This window comes from Mytilus trossulus, chromosome 14 (genome assembly GCF_036588685.1).
Source record: "Mytilus trossulus isolate FHL-02 chromosome 14, PNRI_Mtr1.1.1.hap1, whole genome shotgun sequence".
NCBI lineage: Eukaryota > Metazoa > Mollusca > Bivalvia > Mytilida > Mytilidae > Mytilus > Mytilus trossulus.
In genome coordinates, this window is record NC_086386.1 from 71,299,527 (window position 1) to 71,322,512 (window position 22,986).

The following is a 22,986-nucleotide window of genomic DNA, read 5'->3' on the forward strand; positions in this document are numbered from 1 at the left end:
TGTTTACCTTGTCCTCACCAATGTCCTGACCGATAAAAAAGAAAAGAAAAATAACTGTTTTTTTTTGTCAAAAGACAGAATAAAGATAAAAAAATATATATATATGGCAAGCCGTTGTGGAATTTATTCCCTATTTATTAATATTAATAAATCATTTATTAATATTAAATATTATTTTTTAATATTAATAAATCGAATTTTTAATAATAATAAATATTTTTTAATATTAAAAAATCGTCATTTTTTAATATTAATAAATAGGTTTTATTTTTAATATTAAGAAATCATTTTTTAATATTAAATATTCGATTTATTAATATTAAAAATTAATATCTAATATTAAAAAATAGATTCTAAAAAAATATGCTTGTTATCTATACTCCCCCTTTTTTCAGGAAAATAGTACTCAAAGGGAGATAATAAGAAGTAAATAACAAACAAGAAAAGATAACTCGACATTAATTTTGTCGAATGAAGCCAGTCATATCTCAGAATCGCTGAATTTGTACTTTATCGATATCTTAGTTACTAGAATAAACATATTTGAGTGGCCAACGAAGTACTGAATAATGTCTCAGACGGTATGTACAAATTGATAAGGTTTTATAAACAAAAAATACAAGAAATAGTGTTTTCATCCAGGAAGGTAAATTGAAAAACGAAAGTAGAAATATTTTGAGAAACAACTTTTATGACTTTTACACCCTTTCATACTTTTTATGGAACAACTATGTTTTTTTGTTTTCCTATAAAATTCTCATTCTCAATGTGTTGACAACAATTATTGTGGTCTGACAAGCAAATGACAAAAAATACTGAATTAAGACTGAGACTACTATAACACATAGGAAGGCGTCCCAGAAAAAAAATAAAATAGCCGTCCCAGACGTTATAATTATTTGGAGTAGTGTTATAGTAGTCTCAGATTAAGATTTCAAAGTTTCCCATACATTCATGCCACATCCATAACATAAGTGTTATTTTTTTTATAACAAACAATTTGATAAATCTGTTAATAGTGTCCAAAAAACAAACTTGAAAAAAAAATTCTGACTTAAAAAATCAACCCCTTCCCCCTAATGTTAAATGGTTACTCCCTTTAAGGGCATACGATACAGTTACAGGGAAGGCAGTGACGTTGTTAACGTAATTTGTTATTTTCGCGACGTCAAACTGTGACATATCGGGAAAAGATGCATTTTTCGACTGATTTTTATCATTCAAACTGATTTAATTTGAAAACGAGTTCATGGACCCCTATTTTTCAAAACGGCATTTTGTTTCATTTTGCATGGAGATTATGTGACCCAAATTTTATAAAACTGTAAATAGAGGATTTTTTTTAATTTTGATAAACATGCAGTAAAAAATGACGGGTTTTCCTCAATTCATGAACATTTGATAAATATGAGTTATTTCTGAATAAAAAATTGGATATTTTTTTAGGGTATTTATAAAATACAGAAATTACCGATTACTTAACAACAACAAAAATGTGTTTATCTTTTATAACAAAAAAGTTATGTCTTTCTTTCCAAAAAGAAATTACGGCCTCAAATCGGAATTTTGAGTAAGTAGACAAAATTTCGACCTCATTTTACTCCAAAAGTAGCACATGAAGGTATATTTTTTATTACATATTTAAATTAATCAGGTTAAAAATAGCCTATATGCAAATTTTCATGAACTTGTAAATACAGAATCAAAACTGTATCGTATGCCCTTAAGTTTATCATTCTAGTCATTACTATATTGATTGATCATTGTTGATTGATTTTAGATAGATTATACTGTGTATCAAAAAGACATTGTCGTTATTTAAAATACAATAAAACTGGCTTTTTAAATTAATTTAATGAATCAATACTACGTTTTGACTGCAGGCAATGGTCCTGAATGGAAAATTCAATTCTCTCCTTCTTTCTCTTAGAGTACATTTTGGAGAAGGAACATATATATTGAAGAGACTTGACACTACCTGATTATAGTCAATTTTATTGTTGTGCCATCATGAATAAACATGATAAAGATACAATAGGGAAACAGACATGTTTTTAAAACAGACTCACCATTATCATAAAATTTCTGATAATATTGAAAAAATGTTATTCAAACTAGTTTTATAGTCATGATAGTGATGCTAGTGTATCAAACTTGTATTCTGTCACTTCAAATTTGTTAAAATTGCAAGCAATTAATCACAGAACTGTGCAGAATGCAAACACCTGTAAAAAAAAAATGGTGGCCATTGCCGCGATGATTTACAAATTCCCAAACTATTATAAAACACTTCACATCAAATAAATCAAACTTCTTTTAGTAATTTTATTTGACAAAATATATATATCAATGATAAAACTTGTATTTATTTACAACTATAGAGTTATGTGGTTTATTTATTGAGCAGTTTCAATAGTTTTTCAGTCAGACACTGCCAAAATCCATAAATCTCATGAAGTCTCGCGGAGTTAACATGTCCTTCGGTGGTGTCTTTCCACCCTTCCCACATTAAAACCAAAAAAATGTGTTATATATATTTAATGCTTCTTCATCATGTTTATATTACATGTAATTAAGAATATATGTCAATAAGTTTAAAACTTAACATTGAAAATGTTCCCCCATTCCCCCATTTTTCCAGTATAAATTCAACCCAATTGAATCCATATGCATGTGCTATGCATAAACTAGGCATGTTCAACTATTAAAAGTGAAATGATATTGATTGTTATTTGAATTTACATGAAGCTAAAGACAAGCTAGTCTTAACTATTTCAGGATTGTTCAGGACATGATCAAATTAAGTTGGTCCTGTCATCCGAGCAGACTGGGATTATACATGGATGAAATTAGTAATAAAAGGTACCAGGCTTATAATTTGATATGCCAATCACCCTGTGATGTGTTTTATGTACATAAGACTCATCAGTGATCCTCAGTTCAAAATATTTGGAATTGCAAACAAGTATTATAAGTTGATTAGCATTGAGGCCAAGGCAGAAAATTTGGCATTCTTGTCACAAATCGTCGAAATATTAAAGCATGATAATTAAGGATATAAATTTAGCCATGCAAAAAGCCAATTACCTACCTTTAAAAGTGTTGTTGCAAGGGTGTTCAATGGTGTTTATTAACATGCAGACAGCATGAAATTCTATTTAATACACAAAACCTCTGATTATAAATGTCATCATTCTGACCATATATTCATGGATATTTATTCATGATATTGCTGCATATTTATACACCATGTACACCCACAAGCACAGTTGCCATTTTAAAAATCAATATTATCTTGTTCGAGTTTTATATACAGGTAGAACTGAGTTACAAACACCTCCAACAATTCAAAACTTCAACATGGCTATACACATGATACAGGTAAGTAGCACACCATTGCTCACAGAGTGGATAGAAGTTTGATGAAATTTACGATTGAATTGGACAACTTGATATTGTTTACATTTTAGATCCCTGCTAAACCCAATCCATTGTTTGATTATCAGCGACTGAATTTGTCAAAATTCATATTGGATGTAAAACATTTTTCTTCAAAAGATGAACAGACTAAAGCAGAAGATATGTATAAACAATTAATGGGAAAAGAAAAAGAACTGAAAGACATGCTTAAAGAGAAGGTGAAAATTTATATATAATGTGTGAACCATATAATTTATTTTGATACTTTAATACATGTACACATAGTACATGTAGTATGTTTTGATTTTTCCTTATGATAGCATTTTATATAATTTAAAAGATACATGTCTGCATGTTGTCTTATTTCATGAGATGGAGGTCATATTAATCACTATGTTTTTAAAAACTGTGTAAATTCCTTCTTGTCTTCATCATGTTCATGGGTATTAATCTTACATATAAATCAAAATTGTTCTGTACTTGTTAAACATTTTTAAACAAACACTTTATGTAATTCTAGTTAGTGCTTCGTTTTTGAAAACATCAGCTAATATTGTTATTCTTGCCCAGTACTCAATAATGAAAACAGCTAAGCTTACTGGGTAGACCTACCGAGGCTATTGTGGATTCATTAATTTTCGTGGGTTGTGGAAAACTTGCATTTTCAAGGATATTTTATGAAGTTTAATTTAGTTAACATGGTTAAGTTTAAACATATATTGATTTATAGTGGATTGGGAAACAAGTTTGGCTACTCATATTAATCCTTTTCCACTTTGCTGGTGCCAGTACTGCCTTCTAGCGTCATTAGCCTGCTCTTTCTTGAAATATACAAGGATGTCTTTAACGTGCAAGCGATATGGCTCTTTCTTAACACAGATCAGCCATTTATCCCCCATTCTGATGGACTACCATTGTTTTCTCAAGACCATAATTTTTCACCCCGAAACGGGAATATAACCAAGAACCTTTGTGTTAGTTGTCCAATGCACTAAACCACTAAACCATGGAAATTGTTGTTCCTGGTTATCCAGGAAAGTAACAAATATTTAGATCCAATGAATAATAATGAATACACAGTATTTATCATTATAATTGATTTTTGTGTTTGGTGTTAACATAATGAAAATAACACAGCAACCAGTTACCCAACAACACAAAAAGAGCATCTTAAACAGACGTCTAGATAAATTAAACAAGAACAATAATTTGAAAAACTTGATATTTCATGACAATTTATTGCAATATAATAATTCGTGTGTTGATATAAATTTTTAGGTACCTGTGTCTGATATGCCAGGCAATTTCACTTTGAAAGACTTCACTGATCAAGTGAAATCCAACACTTTGACTAAAGCCTTGAAAGTACACTTTAACAATGGAAAAAACGATAGAGCAGCTTGGGATTACCTGACCTTGACCCAGTCTGCTATGGAGCTGGAAACACGTAAAAATCAACCAGCTGTAAGTTACTATTATTTTGATGACATATATATATACATGTATAGACATGGTATGAGTGCCAATAAGACAACTCTCCCTCCAAGTCACAATTTGTAAAAGTTAAACCATTATAAGTCAAAGTATGGTCTTCAACACAGAGCCTTGGCCCACACCGAACAGCAGGCTATAAAGGGCCCCAAAAATGTAAAACCATTCAAACGGAACAACCAACAGTCTAATCTATATAAAAAATGAAAAAGGAGATACACTTATGATGTCAAGGGAGAGCAGAAAGTTGAGTCCCTGAAATTTTCATCTCAAACGGGAATAGAACCAGGGACCTATGTGGTAGTAGTCCAATGCACTAACCACTACACCATGGAATTCGTTGTTTCTGGTTATCCAGGAAAGTAACCGTTTCACAAATGATATGGGATATGTTCCTTAGGTCTTAACTAGAATCCCCTTCCCTTTCATGAATGTGACTACGGAATTAGACTATTTACCGGATTTGTTATCACATAAGCAACATGACGGGTGCCACACGTGGATCAGGATCTGCCTACCCTTCTGGAGCACTTGAGATCACCCCTAGTTTTTGGTGGGGTTCGAGTTGCTTATTCTTTAGTTTGCTATGTTGTGTCATGTGTAATATTGTTTGTCTGTTTATCTTTTTTATTTTTAGCCATGGCGTTGTCAGTTTATTTTTTGATTTATGAGTTTGAATGTCACTCTGGTATCTTTCCTCCCTCTTTTATAAACCACATCAACAAACGACAACCACTGAACATTAGATTCCTATGTTTAGTATTGTGTATCAACATGATCAAAGCCACCATGTCCACTTTGTCAAATTTGTATTGAATCTATAAACTATAATGTTCACCCATGTAGAAACATGAACATCCTGACAATCATCATTCTCTAGACTTCTTGATATGATTCTTTACCCCGATTTGCATGATTACATATATATAATTGAATTTACTGGATGAAAAATAGCTTTTATTACATGTTTATGCAAACTCTCATAAAAAGGCACAATGGGATCAAAACAGTATTGACTATGCCCTAACATCTGATTGCATTGAGTGTGTAGGTAAATGTAATACATGTATCTGTGGTTAGCTTGCTTGCTAGCTGAACCGTGAAAACATTATTAGGTGAGGTAATATACCTCTTTAAGAGTAGATTAATCTGACAGATAACCAAGCTATCTGTCTGTAGGACTAGACTACTTTGAAAGGAGGGTAGTATATACCTTACCTAATAATGACTCCATGGTCCAGCTAGCTAGCTTTCACAACACAAAGTGTTATCAATTCTGTATGTGTTTAATGCATTTCATGTCATGAAAGTGAATATTTTATCTATTTTTCAGGTATAATGTATAGGGTTGGCTTGAATAAGAATGCATGAAATGTAAAAAAAAAATTATTCTGCAAATCATAAAAATAAGGTTGTCGGATCCATAAACCAACAAATAAAAAAAAAAAACTGGCATAATGCATCATATGAAATAACTAAAAAATCATTGGAATATATATCTATTTATCTATTTCAGCCAACTCAGACTGATAAAAAAGGACAGACACAAGCTAATCCAAGCCCCAGTGTAAAAGAACCAACACCTGGCACTGCTGGTGAGCCATCAAATACAGATGCACCAATGGTTTGTTTGTTTTATTTATTATTCATCTGTCATGGTGTGTTATTTGGCTTAAATTTGTGTTAGTGTTATTTTGGATAAAAATATGTTTTATTTTATGAAAGAAAATTTAATGTTTGTATTTTGTAAAAGTTTTAATTAATCTGTTTAATTAATTTTACCTATGCTGTGGCATTAGTACTCGAAATGTCACAGTTTGCTCAAAGCACTTAATTTTGAAAGACTAATTGTAATTAGCATATGTCACTTGGAAAGTTTACGTTTTTTATCAAAGCTGTAATCAAAACATTATAGGATTAGGCTTTGTTGATTAATGTCTATTTTTTGTTAATGAGAGTAATATTTACATGTCGAGTCATATTGATTTATATTTGGATTTAATATAAATAGCGTTGTGAAATTTAGGAAAATCAGTCACCTTTCGGAAACCTAACCTTGCACTGCTAAAGTCTGTTATACTGGTTCTGTAGGACTGTCGATCAGTCTCCCAGTTGACTTTGTAGTGTTTAGACAAAAATGTATTTTTTGACTCACCTTTTATTTTTGGGAATTTTTAAGATAACAGTCAGTGTTTGGGAAGCGTAACCTCACACTACTCATGTCATTATACTGGCCCTATAAGACTGTCTACCAGTCTACCAGTTGACTGTGTAGTGTGAGACTAAATTTATCTCTGACTCATAAATTTTAAAATTAGAAAATACTTTTGAGAAACTTTTATTTTGAGACTTTTATATTTTGAAATTGAGATTAAGTACATTTTATGATTTAGTAATTTTGGCATTTAGTTTATATCTTACATTTTAAGGAGAAATAACTTTACTTTTGATTTGATATTTAGATTTGATACTTTGTACTTTAAGTAGATTATTATTATTATTTGGAATTGTTTACTAATTGATTTGTTATCATCATTCGTTTAAATTGTTACATTAATTAAATTATGAAAACCTTCCTTGCGTTTTAGCTATGCCTATCAGAACATTAAGTCTAGCGATAGACTGACCCCCTGTTCCTTGGTTCCAGCACAAACGAGTTAGCTCCCCCTTTTCTAACAGTGCTCTGGAGGAACCTTGGTGACACATCTTTCAAAGTAGTATCATACCTTATGCAATTTAATCTTTTTGATCAATTTAAAAAAAAATATTAGATTTTTTTCTTATTTTAATTTACCTCTGATCAATGCTGATAATTTCTTATAAAAGATTAATGTTTCCAGCTCACCTGGCCTAAAGGTTCACAAGAGCTATTCTCATCAATTGGATTCTTGTCTTATTTGTCCTCTATAATCAATCTTTAACATTTAAAACAATCTTCTCTTCTGCAACTTCAACTACATTTATGCAAGGCCAATTGGAACAAAACTTGTCACAATCATCATTTGGGTATCTGTTTTTTTAACAAAACTCTGGCACATTACTCATTTGCCAACCAATATGGGCAAGATGTCTAAAAACTTTTTGTCTATTATTTTGAAAACTGCTATAGTTGGATAAAATCAGAAACAGACAGATATGTTCCAAAAAATATAATGTTAGGCAGAGAAAAAAATTGGAGTTTTCTGAAACCTGAACGACCCTGCTTTTTTAGCCCTGACCCTAATTTTTTTATTGGATCTTCAAAAAAAATAAAATAATATTAACGGATCCTGTTTTTCAACACATGGTCGGTTTAATCGACATAATAATTTATCTAACTTGCTTCTACTGTCACAGAAACTCAGTTAAACATTTTATTAATGTCAAAAAGGTATTCCAAATAGGTTAAAATCAAAGAAATTTGCACAGCAGGTGCTTCAAAAACATTGCAAATGGCCAACATACGGTATTTGAAACTAATTATGGACCTGGACTTGGAAAAACCATGATAATTTTCCAGATATATGTCAAAGAAAAAAATGTAAAAAAAAATAAATAGAATTCCGACCTACCAACCCTATTTTTATACGCCCGTCTTTAAGACGGGAAGTATTATGGTATACCGTTGTCCGTCGTCCACACTTCGAAAAATAACTCAAAAACACTTTCACCAATTTCCATGAAACTTAAGTGAATTGTTTATATCTATTGACGCAAGGTCCCTTTCGTTTTTTTACAATTTCAGATTTTAAGTTTTGGATTTATGGGGCTTCATTCATAGAAAAGGGGGGATTTTCAACACTTTGGACAATAACTCAAAAAGACTTTCACCAATGTCCATGAAACTTTGGTGAATTGTTTATATCTATTGATGTAAGCTCTCTTTCAATTTTTATAAATTTCAGATTTTAAGTTTTGGATTTATGGGGCTTTATTCATAAAAAAAAGGGGGATTTTTAACACTTCGGACAATAACTCAAAAAGGCTTTCACCAATGTCCATGAAACTTTGGTGAATTGTTAATATCTATTGATGTAAGCTCCCTTTCAATTTTTATAAATTTCAGATTTACATTACGGTTATGAATTTTTATGCTTAAAAAAGGAGGGGGGGGTCTTTTACAGGGCTCACACTATTTCTAGTTGATCATATAAATTCATTTAAAGCATAAAAGACAAGTTAAAAGAGCAACGTGCGTATCATGCGCTAAAGCGCAGCCCTTTATTCAAAATGATGTTACAGGGAACACAGATATTTTTTTAGGCCTTATTGTGTGTCAGTCATTTCTTAACCTACTTTAACATGTTTAATGATCAAGATTTTGCTTTTACTATGGTATACTGTAAATTCTGAGATTATTGTGTGCATTTATTATCGCATTTTTGTCAATGTAGACTAAAATGCAATTTTATCTTTTGCAATATTGAGAAAAATCATGTTTAACTCATAAAAAATTCAAAATGATAGTTTTAATTATTGTGATTATAATCCGTTTAAATTTTTAGCAATGAAAAGGAATAATTTATGAATTAACAATATGAAAATTTACAGTTCAAAATCTGAGCATAATTTATGACTTAAGAACTTTGATCCACAAACCTGTTCCCTGTATAATGGTCTCACTTAATGTTATATATATAACATTAGTAATTTAACAGTAACTAAAATACAATAATGATATCTTTATGAAAATGATAAATACTAATATGAAGTAAAAACAAAAACTGACATGTAGTTTTTAGCACTTTATACTTTTGATTAAACTTAAAGACTAAACTTGTGAAATTTAAATTTGCCACATGTGACATTATCTACTGTGTCTAAGGAAATCTGAAATCTAAATTAATATTAACTTTTACAAGAAAAAGTATCAAAGTTCAAATATATATTCAAAAAGAGCATATTACTGATATAGCTAATTAATAATAAAAGATTACAAAATTGATAATCTAATATTACTTAGACAGTATTAAAATTGAGTACAAAAATCATGCTAAGATATAGTTAATTTATAATTTTTATACGAAAATTTACAACCAATTAATTTTGTGAGGTTCTAAGTTTTGATTCATTATAATTAACAGTTATATTTGTTTATTTAGGATATTGATCATGCTGAAGACATTTACAGGTTTGGGTATGAAGATGCAGTGAAAGATTTGATTAACAGTTATATTTATATATTTAAGAGACTGATCAAGCTGGACATGTTTGGGTTGTTCAGGTATGAAGAAGAAATGGAAGATTTAATTAACAGATATATTTATATATTTAGGAGACTGATCATTTTGATGACATGTATAGCCATGGGTATGAAGATGAAATGGAAGATTTCAGGAATTCTGTCATCTCCAGTTTGATTTGGATGAATCACGATTATTTTGACTCTAAGATTTTGTCCAAGGCACAAGTCGAATGCAAATATTATAAGAATTTAGAAAGGGAATGGATCAAACAGGTAAACTACAATTTTGACATGTAGGGAGACATGTATATTTAACAATGTTTAAGTTAAATTGAGAATGTGAATGGGGAATATCTCAAAGAGGCAACAACCAGACCATAGAGCAGACAACAGCCTAAGACCACCAATGGCTCTTCAATGCAAAGAGAAAATCCCACATTAGGAGGTGGTCTTCACCTGGCCCCTTAATAAATTGTTTGAAAATTTACTTCACACTAATCTCTATAACACAGTAATGAACTTAAATTAAAAAAACATACAAGGCTAACAAAGTTTAGAGGCTCCTGACTTGGGACAGTCCAAAAATGCAGCAGGGTAAAGATCTCAACACTCCCTTTATACCTCTAGCCAATGTAGTATAAAGAAACACAAAGCAATACGCAAAGTAAAACTCAGTTGAAAAGAAGTCTGAGTCTGATATCAGAAAAGGTAACAAAAGAAACTTGGTAAAATGACTAAGATACATAAATTAAGTAAAATTGAGAATGGAAATGGGGAGTATGTCGAAGAGACAACAACCCTACCATAAAAAAAAAACAACAGCAGAAGGTCACCAACAGGTCTTCAATGTAGCGAGAAATTACCCCACCCAGAGGCGTCCTTCAGCTGACCCCTAAACAAATATATACTAGTTTAGGGATAAAGAACGCCATACTAATTTCCAAATTGTACACAAGAAACTAAAATTAAAATTATACAAGACTAACAAAGGCCAGAGGCTCTTGACTTGGGACAGGCGCAAAAATGAGGCAGTGTTAAACATGTTTATGAGATCTCAACCTTCCCCTTATACCTCTAGCCAATGTAGAAAAGTAAACGCATAACAATACGCACATTAAAATTCAGTTCAAGAGAAGTCCGAGTCTGATGTCAGAAGATGTAACCAAAGAAAATAAACAAAATGACAATAATACATAAATAACAACAGACTACTAGCAGTTACTGACATGCCAGCTCTAGACTCCAATTAAAATGATTGAAAGATTATGATTTCATCATATGAATATCAGGCACAATCCTTCCCGTTAGGGATTTAGTATGATGCCATCATATCATATATGAGAAGAACATAACCCGTGTCATGCCAACAACTGGTTTTGAATAAATGTGTTTAATTCCGATGTAAAGACCCTATAAGTGAATCAATATTAACGCCAAAATATGCAATCTTTAATGACCTGACAACAGTATTGTAACTATATCCCTTCTTAATAAGTCTATTTAAAGGTTTTGTTAGTTTCTGAGGTGAATACTGACATTTTTGTGCTTTATAAAGAATATTTCCATAAAAAATTGGATGTGAAATACCTGAACGTATAAGAAGTCTGCATGTTGAGCATGTTGAGCTATATTTACGAATGATGTCCTTATACCGATGATAAAATTTAGTAAATGTTTTGACTAGTTTGTGATATATCGAAAACCCTGGTGCATTAAATTTTCAGTAATATATAAATTTATCTCGTTAAAATCTTATACATTGTTACATACAGAAACCAATCGTACAAGTTGAAATATATAAACACCGTAAGATGGTGACAAAGGAACGTCACCATCTTAAAATGGATAATTAACGATAGGAAATTAAAAATCATCTCTTTTATCATAAATTTTAGTATTAAGCTTTCCGTTAGTGATATAGATATCAAGATCGAGGAAAGGGCAGTGGTCATTGTTAGTATTAGCTCTATTTAAAGTAAGTTCAACAGGATAAATTTCTTTAGTATACATACTGAAGTCGTCATTATTGAGAGCCAATATATCATCCAAATATCTAAAATATTTTATTAAATTTGTTAATCAGATGTTGTTTCGATGGGTCTTTGCTGATTTTAGTCATAAATTGTAACTCATAGCAATACAAAAACAGGTCCGCAACAAGTGATGCACAGTTAGTCCCCATTGGAATTCCGATAACCTGACGATATACAGAATCTCCAAACTTGAGTCCAAAGTGAACAAAAATATTATCTAGTAAAAATTCAAGGGCAGGTATAGAATCAAAGCATGCCCAATTGATGTATGCATATGGCAAAATGTCAATGAATGGATGAAGATGTGGGTTGAAGGTCTTTGAGAGGCTTACATACAGTTTTCAACAAAAACCAAGCTCCAAATTGTTTTGAGCATTTAAAACTATCAGACGTGCCATCAAAACCCAATTTCCATATTAGATAAAGAATATTGAAGAAATTACCTTAGACAACCCCTGGTGAGAATCCTTTTTAACTTCATCAAAGACCAACATAAACTGAATCAGTGCTAAAAATCTTAAATCTGTGCATGTCTGTTAGTGACTATCTCAATTTTTTTTATTGTACTAGCATTTTGAAAATGAAAGGGAGTGGTCCAGCTGCAGTACAAATCTAATTCAAATATTAAAATGCTTTTTATTTTAAGAAAAAAGGAGAAGTACCGAATGGAACCATAGACCTGTTTAAAAAATTGCCCCAAAACAGACCTATACATGCAGTCATTACTACAATACTAGAGCAGGCAAGGAAAACTGAGCATGCAGTGGCTGCAGCAGGAGAATATGTTAAACTGAGGACCATGGAACAAAAAATGCCCCCGAAACAGGTAAACATTTAAATTTGTGTTGTTGGTATGCTGTCCTGTTGATGTACATCCCTCATTATTTAATTCATGATACCCCTTAAAAGTTTCTCATGTCAAAGTTGGATATGTTTGCCCTTTTTTATTCTGATTGATAACTGTCTGTTTACTTTTGGAAGAATTGAATTATTTACTTATCTGTGGCGTTTACTGTAGTGAATGTTACGAGAAAAGATAATAGGTACTGAAGGTTAATGGACAATGGTGGATCAGGGGTTATGTAATAGAAGGCATTTCTGCTTTATAGAACTATGTCTCCATTTAAAAAAAAATGGATACATCTTGGAAGGGTACCTATTCTGTGTAATAAAATTTTATTAACAAACTTCAACCCATTTGTGATCAAATTTAGATCCTTTAAAATTTAAGTTTAAAAAAGACGAAGAAGATGTGGTTTGATTGCCAATGACACAACTCTTCATAAGAGATCAAATGCACAGAAATTAACAATGATGGGTCATCCTACTGCCTTCAACAATGAGCAAAACTCATATTGCATAGTCAGCCATAAAAGACCCCTAAATGGCAAATGTAAAATAATTCAAATGAATAAAACTAAGTGCCTTATTTATGTACAAAATAATGAACAAAAAACAAATATGTAACACAGCAACAAACAACTATCACTGACTTACAGGCTTATGACTTTAGACAGACTCAAATATACAAAATGTGGCTGGGTTAAACATGTCAGAAGGCGTTGTGATTTTGGGCTCATTTTTCATGATTGTCTTAATCATGATCCAAAACTTAGTTTAGTTGTTTTCAACTTAACTGAATATACAGGTTTTTTTGATGACCTGAGCCTAACCATGCATTTAGATTTAATGTTATAAACTGAATTCTAGCAACTATATGTAATTTTATGAATATGGTTTATTGTAGATTCCAAAAGATGTTGAGTTAGATGAAAGAGATCCTAATTGTTCCCTAAAAAAGATCGCTGAGAGATACAGAATGCCCAGCAGTCGTTCCTTCAGACAGGCAGCAGAATTTAAAATGGTTCCTTTGGAAGAATATAAACAACTTAGAGGAACAATAGAACATCAAAGAAACCAGATTTCTGAATTAAGCAGCAGGTAGTGAAATGTATTTGACATGCTTCACAATAATGTTTTCTTCGTTTGGTGATGTGATTCATAAATGTTTCTCGTTTCGCATTATTTAATATAGATTAGACTGTTGGTTTTCCTGTTTAAATTGTTTTACCGTAGTAGTCATTTTTTGGCCCTTTATAGCTAGCTGCTGTTAGGTGTTAGCCAAGGCTCCGTGTTGAAGGCCATACTTTAACCTACAGGGCTCACACTACTTCAGAATTATAGGGAGAAGTGACTTCTCTTTTTGAAACTGAAAGGGAGAAGTGGTGAGATTTGAAAGAGAAGTGCCCGTTCTTGCAGTGAGCTGCAATGTTTGGATTTAACTATAGTATACATGTGTGCAAAGGGTCATATGTAAATAATGTTCTTTTTTTATTGTTCAATTCCTTTTATATTGTTCAATTCATATCTGAGTATACAATTAAATTAACATTTCAAATTAAAAGTTGTTTAAGTTTTACTAAGGTTCTTGTGAGAAACTTCAAACTAAATATTTTTAATATCTATCACTAAACAATTTTTTTTTAATTTTAAAAAATGTAAAGAAATTATAATAAATCAATTTCAATTTAATTCAAAACAATCTTATGTATGAAATTCAGTGTTTCTCATAAAAAAAATGTAAAGTTATTAAGCTGGGCCATAATATATTGATATTTATTTAGTATAATAGTCTCAGAGTTAAGCAACTTTAATAAATAGTTTGAAACAATCCATAAAAAGTATAGGAAATTATATACACCAATCAATTAGATGTTACCAAAAGTCTCTTAATGCGTGTGGAATATGTAATTTTCCCCTTTGGGGTCAATATTCTTCTGTCAGCAGTTCCATCCGTGCTTATCTAGTAATTATTGTAAAAGTACGATTTCGGTCATAGCTTGTCCGGTTTAGATCCGTAGTTTAGAAATAGGTCAATGGCGGACGAAATTAATTGCAAGAAAAATTTACAAAAATAAACGATTTTTGACAAGTTTTTTGGAAAGGAACATTAATGCAATAAATGGATTAAACATTTACTGAAGGCAACTTTTATCTTGTTTAAATGAAGTAACAAACATATTTTACCGCCAGAATTTAGGTTGATGTATGTTTTTGAGTAACAAGCACCGGAACTTGCAAAAATGCACAAAGTGATAAAAAGTTGTATTTTTATCAAATAACCTGCTACACACTGCAAAGACAATGCTTTAACCTCTTTTCTTAAGATAATGAATCGTTTATGTCTAAATTTCTTTAATTATCAATAAAAATTTATGTTTCATCAACTTGGTAAAAATTGAAAATGTCTGATGATGGAAGCGACTGAAAGCGAGTATCGTTCAGAACAGGGCGACTTGTTTTCTCTTTTGGGGGTCAAGGAAAGCGAAGTGACGGTCGGGAAAGCGACTTCTTTGCCCAAGTCGCATGGTAGCGTGAGCCCTGACCTATATTTGTTTACTTTAACAAATTATGACTTGGGTTAAGAGTTGTCTCATTGAATTATAGTTAACTCGTACCATCGTAAACTCATACCAACGTTAACTCGTACCACAAAAAAATAACTCATACCAATGTAAACTTGTACCACTGCTAACTCGTACCAACTTATTTAAATGCATTTGATTGGTGTTTAAATTATGAATATATACTGATATTTTTCTCTATACCTCTTAATAATCAACCAATAATCACACAATCAAAGGAATGTATTAATTTGATCACACAATCAAAGGAATATCATATATTAATTAGCAGGGTATTAAGGTAATGAAGAAATTATATTAGTGTCTTAATTAAAAAAAAAACGTATTTTTGTCCAAGTTTTCATTAAAATCCAGTATAAAACTCATGTAATTCAACTTTTTTCTATTAAGTTTAGAAAGAAAAAACACGACAAAACATACATATTTTTTAATATATTTTTAATGGTACGACTTAATCCCAGTGGTAGGACTTTACGTTGGTATGAGTTAACTTTTTTGGTATGATTTAACATGGTATGAGTTTCCGGTGGTACAAGTTAACTTGCTTCCATCTCATTGGCACTAGTACTCATACCACATCTTCTTTAAATATCTATTTACATAACTTTTTATCAGGTATATAAACATATTGTAGCCATTATATTAAAAGGGGTGACTTTGTATCTTCAAGGTTGAGTGGAATTACAAGCCAGCAAATAGCCGATGGAGAAATATTTACAGAGATCGGAGACCAAAATAAACCAAGACGCCTTGGTCAGAGATTCTCTGAGGTGTTTGAGGACACCTGGTCAAATGCTTATGAAGTATTGAAACCTAAAAGACCTGAAAGTAAGAAGGAAGACGAGAAGGAAGAAATGGATGAAAAAACGATTGAAATCTTACAAACTGTTGTAAAGGTATGTAGGTGCTATTAATAGCTTTGAATATTGTACACTGCTATTGATTTAAAGTGGTATATAAAACTAACAGGGAGATAACTCTGTAAAAATTCATTATTGAAATAGTGAAAAATATTCAATGAGTGACCGTACAGCATATTAATTCATGAATGCTTGTAGCATTTAGGAGTTGAATATTTTTCGATATTTGATATCTTTGATTAGTTATTCATTTTTATACATTCACAATGACATTTTTAGTGGAATTAAAGTAGAAAATGCAAAGTCTTCAAAAATGTCTTGACATCACCGATATTGTTGTATGACATGACGTCGAGGAGTTAAATGACTAAGTTTATTTCACATGTGAAATTATCAATTTTTATTTTACTTGGAAATCAAGGTAATTCATTGCAAGCATTGTAATAAATATTTTTATTTTGCAGGTGATTTATGACTTCTGTAAGAAGACAGCTGATAATCAGGTGACTAAACTTATGATGGGAATGACTCCACCCATATTTGATCCAATGAATACTAAGAAAGAGACGGTAAGTAATTATAGAGAGTTTTTTTTAAAACATTGCATTTGATTAGAAATCAGAAAATACGGTATGAGTGCCAATGAGACAACTCTCTATCCATGTCACAATGTGTAAAGAGTTAACCATTATAGGTCAAAGTATATTATTCAGTGGCGGATCCAGAAATTTTCATAAGGGGGGGGGCCGCTCTGGTCATGCTTCAGTGATTCCCTATATAATCAACCAAATTTTTCCCACAAAAGGGGGGCCCCCCCCTGGATCTGCCTATGTATTTTTGTAATTTCAGCTGTACAATGACTACAACCTGACCCTAAAAGAACAGTTCTGTCTATTTAGCAGTTTATTCTCTTGATATCATGCCATTTATTTCTTGTACATTATTGTCCTCTGCCAAGCCAATGCGTTGAACGAGACATATAATAACTGGACATCTTTCAGTCCGTCTGGCTGTCTTTCCGTCTGTCAGTCTGGTCTTTGTTTGCACTCTCATGTGTACAGTTTGTGCCAGATTTTTATGAAACTCAAACATGTATCATGCTTACTTTAGCAATATTTTGGACGAGTTTGAAAATAAGTAGCGATCAATATCTTTAAAGTTTATTGAGTTATTGCCCTTGTGTCTTAGATAGATAAAATATGTACAACGCAGGGGTTACATTAGAACTCATCTTTTTATAATTTTTGGATTGACATGAAACTCACAAAAGAAATTAAAGCTTTTCATACAGCATCTGAATGAAAATTGCACGTAATATAATGTGCAAACACTGATTTTATACATTACAGAAAGGTGATGATGAAACTATACCAAAAACAGAAAAAATGGCCAAAGATTACAGAAAAGCTGTTGCCCCAGCAACCATACCTATCCTTAAACAGGTAATTAAATACAGCATAACCCCCCCCCCCCCCCCCCCCATATGAAAACAAATAAGTACTGTAAAAGTCAACGTTCTGTTCCAGTTCATGAGTCTTAAAAAAACAAATACCCCCCCCCCCTTGGAAATTCCTGGCTATAGGCCTGTACAGTCTAAAGAAAGTTCAGATATTGAGACTCTTGTATAAAAAAAATCAGATTAAATGTGAGATCATGTAAATGCCTTTGAATTTTACAATGTACTTTAAAAGTGGTGAATTCAGAATTCTTTTTATTTTCTTTAGAGACTGTCATCTTATAGATAAGAATAAGAAAATGTGGTATGAAAATGTGGTATGATTGCCAATGAGACAATTTTCCACAAGAGACCAAATGACAAAGTGTTTACAGCATTAAGTCAGCTATAAAAGGCCCTGTCTTGACAAATGTTAAACTATTCAAACAAGAAAACTAACAGCCTGATTTATTAACAAAATAATGAATTAAATGCCCGATATGAAACGCCAACCACTGAATTACAGGGACTTGGGACAGGCACATAAATATGTTTAGGGACTAAACTTGTAAGTGGGTGCCAAACAGTGGTTTATCAGTACAGCATATGAATAACTGTTAACATCATTTGAAAAGGCTTTACCTGTTTGATGGATACAAATTAAAGCAAGAAAAATAAACAAAAATAAAGAAAGGACGTGTAAAGACGTCATAAACAGTCAGAGAAACATGACCTTTTGCAATGCCAAGTAAGATACAGGTATCGACAGATTGTAGAGACATGAATACAAATATCTAAGTAAATTTATTTTATTGATATTTAGATGTGTTATCTTTTAAGTTATTTAATTATATCTACAATGTATATTAACTGTCAGTATATGAACAAAGGCATTTGTGTTTCTGTTCAGTTAAAGTTTATAAAGAATCCATTTAGCTTCACCCTCTGGAAAATTTAATTGCTAAACTAGGCAACAAAAACAAAAATTAGCATTTTTTTGTTGTTGTTTGTTGTGTATACTTGAGTATTTAATATTTTTTATATATAGGAATCTAATACCTATTTTAATGTTTGTATCTCGTTTGTTTTAGATTATTCTAACACAAGAGTTGCAGGGTAAGGTACTGACAGACATTTCTATAGGCAAAGAACTGAAAGAATATGTTGATAACTGCGTAAACCTAATTTGGTATATGTGTATTCAGCAACCACCAATGGAAATTGTCTGGGGAAAACGTGGTGAAAAATTTAATAAGGAAATGTTCCGCTTCTCAGGAAAGAAAGGAACAAAATTCAGGCTTACTGTCTGGCCAGCAGTTTTATATTTTAAAGACGGAGCTTTGGCTGCACCGGGTTATGCAGTTCCAGAATAAATAAACAATAATATAATGGCTGAATTTTTCATATGAATTCAGTAGTAGATACAATTGCTGTGATTATATATGTATTTTTGTATTATAATTTCAAAGGATAATAAAACTTCTGTAAAGTTTTTGTCTCACCTGATGGTGTAAAAAAGCAAGACAAATTATGCTGTTTCCAGCGACGGAGGCGTCAACAATGTATTGGTTTGTGATTAGGTCTAGTAATGGTGAACCACTAGTGGTAAGTCAAAGATATTTGGTATGAAGTTGTAGAAGTATTGGCACATATAATCACCGTCGAGATTATTTGGCCCAGCTCTCTCAATCATGATCTATTGAAACTTTTGCTTAGTTTTCATGTATTAGGTACCACTAATGGTAGGTCAATGACATTTGGTTTGAAGTTGTATTAGCATTGGCGCATCTCTTTACCATGGAGATTATTTGACCCTGCCCCCTCATTCATGGTTTCTTGGTTTGAGATTTTGCTTAGTTTACATGTATTAGTTTGTGTTTTGGTTTTTAAAAGGAAACTACTGATGATAAGTCAATAGTATTTCATATGCAGTTGTATCAGCATTGGCACATCTCATATCCATTGAGTTGGTGTTCAGCCATGTACCTTCAGTCATGGACTTTGAATATTTGCAAAACTTACATGTTAAATCAGTCGTTTTAAGGAGTAATTAACTAAGTTGTTAAAACAATTAAGCTAAGTTGTTAACAAGATAAATATGATAAGTCGATATAACAACTTAAAAATAAAACTCCACCCTGACACTAACTGGCTTCCATACATTTCCGATATTGACATGATTGTAAATTGTACAAATCTGTCTTGTGAGTTTCATCGGACCTTGGCCTCATTTTTATGCAATTGGTAAATATCAAATGGAGATGTGGAGAGTTTGCCAATAAGACAACTCTCCACAAGAAACTAAATGACACAGAAATTAATAATTATAGGTCAGCTTACAATGACAATGAGCAAAGCCCATACAGCATTGTCGTCTATAAAAGGCCCAAATGAAAGACTAGTTATTAGATACTATGAGCAATACGCAAACTATATTTGGTGTATAAAATGATTTTAAGTTGTACGTATCTGTCTTTTCATTAGCAACACGACGGGTGCCACATGTGGAGCAGGATCTGCTTACCCTTCAGGAGCACCTGAGATCATCCCTAGTTTTTGGTGGGGTTCATGTTGTTTATTCTTTAGTTTTCTATGTTGTGTCATGTGTACTAATGTTTGTCTGTTTGTCTTTTTCATTTTAAGCCATGGCGTTGTCAGTTTATTTTAGATTTATGAGTTTGACTGTAGCCTTTGGTATCTTTCGTCCCTCTTTTTCAGTTATCTTCAGACCTTGACCTCATTTTTATGGTTCATTTGTCAATGTAAAGTTTGCGTGGTAAGGTCTATTTCTATAAGCAAAAGGTCGACTGTTTTGGTGTATGGAATTATTAGGGGTACAAATATATAAATAAGGAGATGTGATATAATTGCAATTAGACAACTGTCCACCAAAGTTCATATGAATTGGATACATATGTTATTATAGGCAACCCAACAAGACTTTACAAGAGAAAAACTCATACCATATTCATGGTAGACATAGTTGACTATAAAAAAAACGATATGAAAAATAAAGAATTCAATTGAGAAAACTAATAATGGTCTGGTAGGGGTCAGTTGACCTACAGTTGACAACATTTTTGTGGATCATTGATAATGTTTGGGTGGTGTGATATTTATAGTTACACCTTTATCTGAACTTAAGACTTCCAAGTTGAGCATAAAAATCAATCATGATTAGTTAAACAGGCATTTCAGCATGTACTGTCTTGTGCTATAGTCTGTTCAATTTTTCATATGGTTATATCAACATGATAGGCTGGACTTTATTTTCCCCCTTGAGGTTTGGTTAAAGTTTGGTTGGATATTTTGTAAGGTTTTGTGAAAGACTTTTGTGGTATGTTTGTCATTAGGATATTTATTCAATAGAGTCCCAATGATGTGTATTTTCTTTTAAAATATTAAAATGCCAAATTCGAGTTTTGATCCCAATTCCACAGTCCACTGAACATATAAAATGTAATGCACGTGGGGCATCCATGTACTATGGACACAATATTGTTTGTACATGAAGTAGGCCGCTGGTTTTCTCGTTTGAATGGTTTTACATTTTTCATTTGGGGCTTTGTATAGCTGACTAAGCAGTATGATTTTTGTTCATTGTTGAAGGCATAACGGTGGCATACAGTTGCTAATTTCTGTGTCATATGTCCTCTTTTGGAGAGTTCTCATTGGCAATCATACCACTTCTTTTTTTCTTTTTTCAATTGGGATCAAAACTCTAATTTGGCATTGTAATTAAAAAGAAAATAGCATAGGGAATATGTTTACATAGTTTCAAGTTGATTGGACTTCAATTTCATCAAGGCCTACATTGACCAAAAACCTAAACATGAAGCGGGACAGACAGACAGACGGACGGACAGGCGAATGAAAGGAAAAACGAACGGACGATCGGACGCACAGACAAACGTTTTTGCTATCATGGATGGGTACTGAAGCTAGTATGACAGTTGTGAAGGGTTTTTTCCAGTCCTAAAATGGACTTTTACCCGGCTTCATCCACTGTGTAGTATTTCTATTTGTATCCATCTGATGAATTGTATTTATCAACTGGTCAGTTTTATAGCTGGTTCTTGTGTTGTACTGTTACACCACTTCAGTGGTTGTCGTCTGTTGATGTGTTACATATTTATATTTTGTTCTTTTTTGTACATAAATTAGGCATTTAGTTTTCTCCTTTAAATTGTTTTGCATTTGTCATTTCCGGTGCTGTTATAGCTGACTATGCGGTATGGGCTTTGCTCATTGTTAAATTCCGTAGGGTGACCTATAGTTTTTTATTTCTGTGTCATTTGTTCTCTTGTTGATAGATGTAATAGATGTCTTAATGGAAAGCATACCACATTTCTTTTTTTTATATTTTATGTCTGTGCTAAAATGTCCCGGAGTTATATATTTTTTAATTATTCGCTCCCTCCATGCAACATGCATACGCAAAACACAAACCGCATAGCAAGCTATAAAAGGCCCTGACATAACCACAAATAATATTTATGAATGAAGATTGACATATTGCAGCACAACTAATTAGGTTATACAGATTTATTGTTTTCAAACATTTGTTCAAACACCGCATAGACTCACATACAGTATAAAAGCACACACTTGAAGGATGTTCGCTACTCTGTTTAAAAACAACAATTTTCTAAAGACATAAATTAATTGATAGTACACACACACTATTAACTAATGCAGAAAAAAACCCATTAAAAGTCAGTGTCCTTGTTTATGAGATATAAGCCATTAAAACTTGGTGGAAAAATAATTCTCTTTTGAATTTTTGTATGTTTAATATCGAGAGCTTTTTTAACGATATACATAAAATTATGAAAAGAAAATTATGGGTTATCGTGAAAAATTTTATTGGCACCACATGGTAAAAACTAGAGGATTCTACATATCTGACAACAAGTCATAAACATGAAAAGCAATTCAACATCATAATAAACTTAAAATTAACAAAAATATTTTAATAGCAACTATTTCAATGTGTTCGAGGTAAACATATTTACATCTTCAACAAAATATACAGTTTACTAGTGTACAAACTTCCCTTTCTGTGTACCATGGACTAACACAATGTAAAAGAACAAAACTTGGATGTTTTCTATAAAGATTGGTCGTTGATTGCATATACATATATATATGTATATAT

General features: G+C 31.8%; 1 protein-coding gene across 1 annotated transcript; it reads left to right on the forward strand.

Moving 5' to 3' along the window:
• The first annotated feature begins 441 nt into the window (after positions 1–441).
• On the forward strand, positions 442–19,320 carry LOC134695643 (uncharacterized). The gene is made up of 11 exons (XM_063556958.1): positions 442–581; positions 3,471–3,638; positions 4,699–4,884; positions 6,428–6,535; positions 10,166–10,348; positions 12,755–12,934; positions 13,856–14,049; positions 16,204–16,429; positions 16,858–16,962; positions 17,743–17,835; positions 18,920–19,320. Exons 1-11 carry the CDS (start codon positions 570–572, stop codon positions 19,199–19,201), a joined length of 1,737 nt encoding a protein of 578 aa, XP_063413028.1. The 5' UTR covers positions 442–569; the 3' UTR covers positions 19,202–19,320.
• The last annotated feature ends 3,666 nt before the right edge of the window (positions 19,321–22,986 follow it).

Excerpts from the sequence above, each read along its gene's own strand:
- LOC134695643 (XM_063556958.1), top strand. Across the intron at positions 6,536-10,165 it reads CAAATACAGATGCACCAATG|GAGACTGATCATTTTGATGA; the intron begins GTTTGTTTGTTT and ends TTATATATTTAG. Across the intron at positions 12,935-13,855 it reads AAAAAATGCCCCCGAAACAG|ATTCCAAAAGATGTTGAGTT; the intron begins GTAAACATTTAA and ends GGTTTATTGTAG.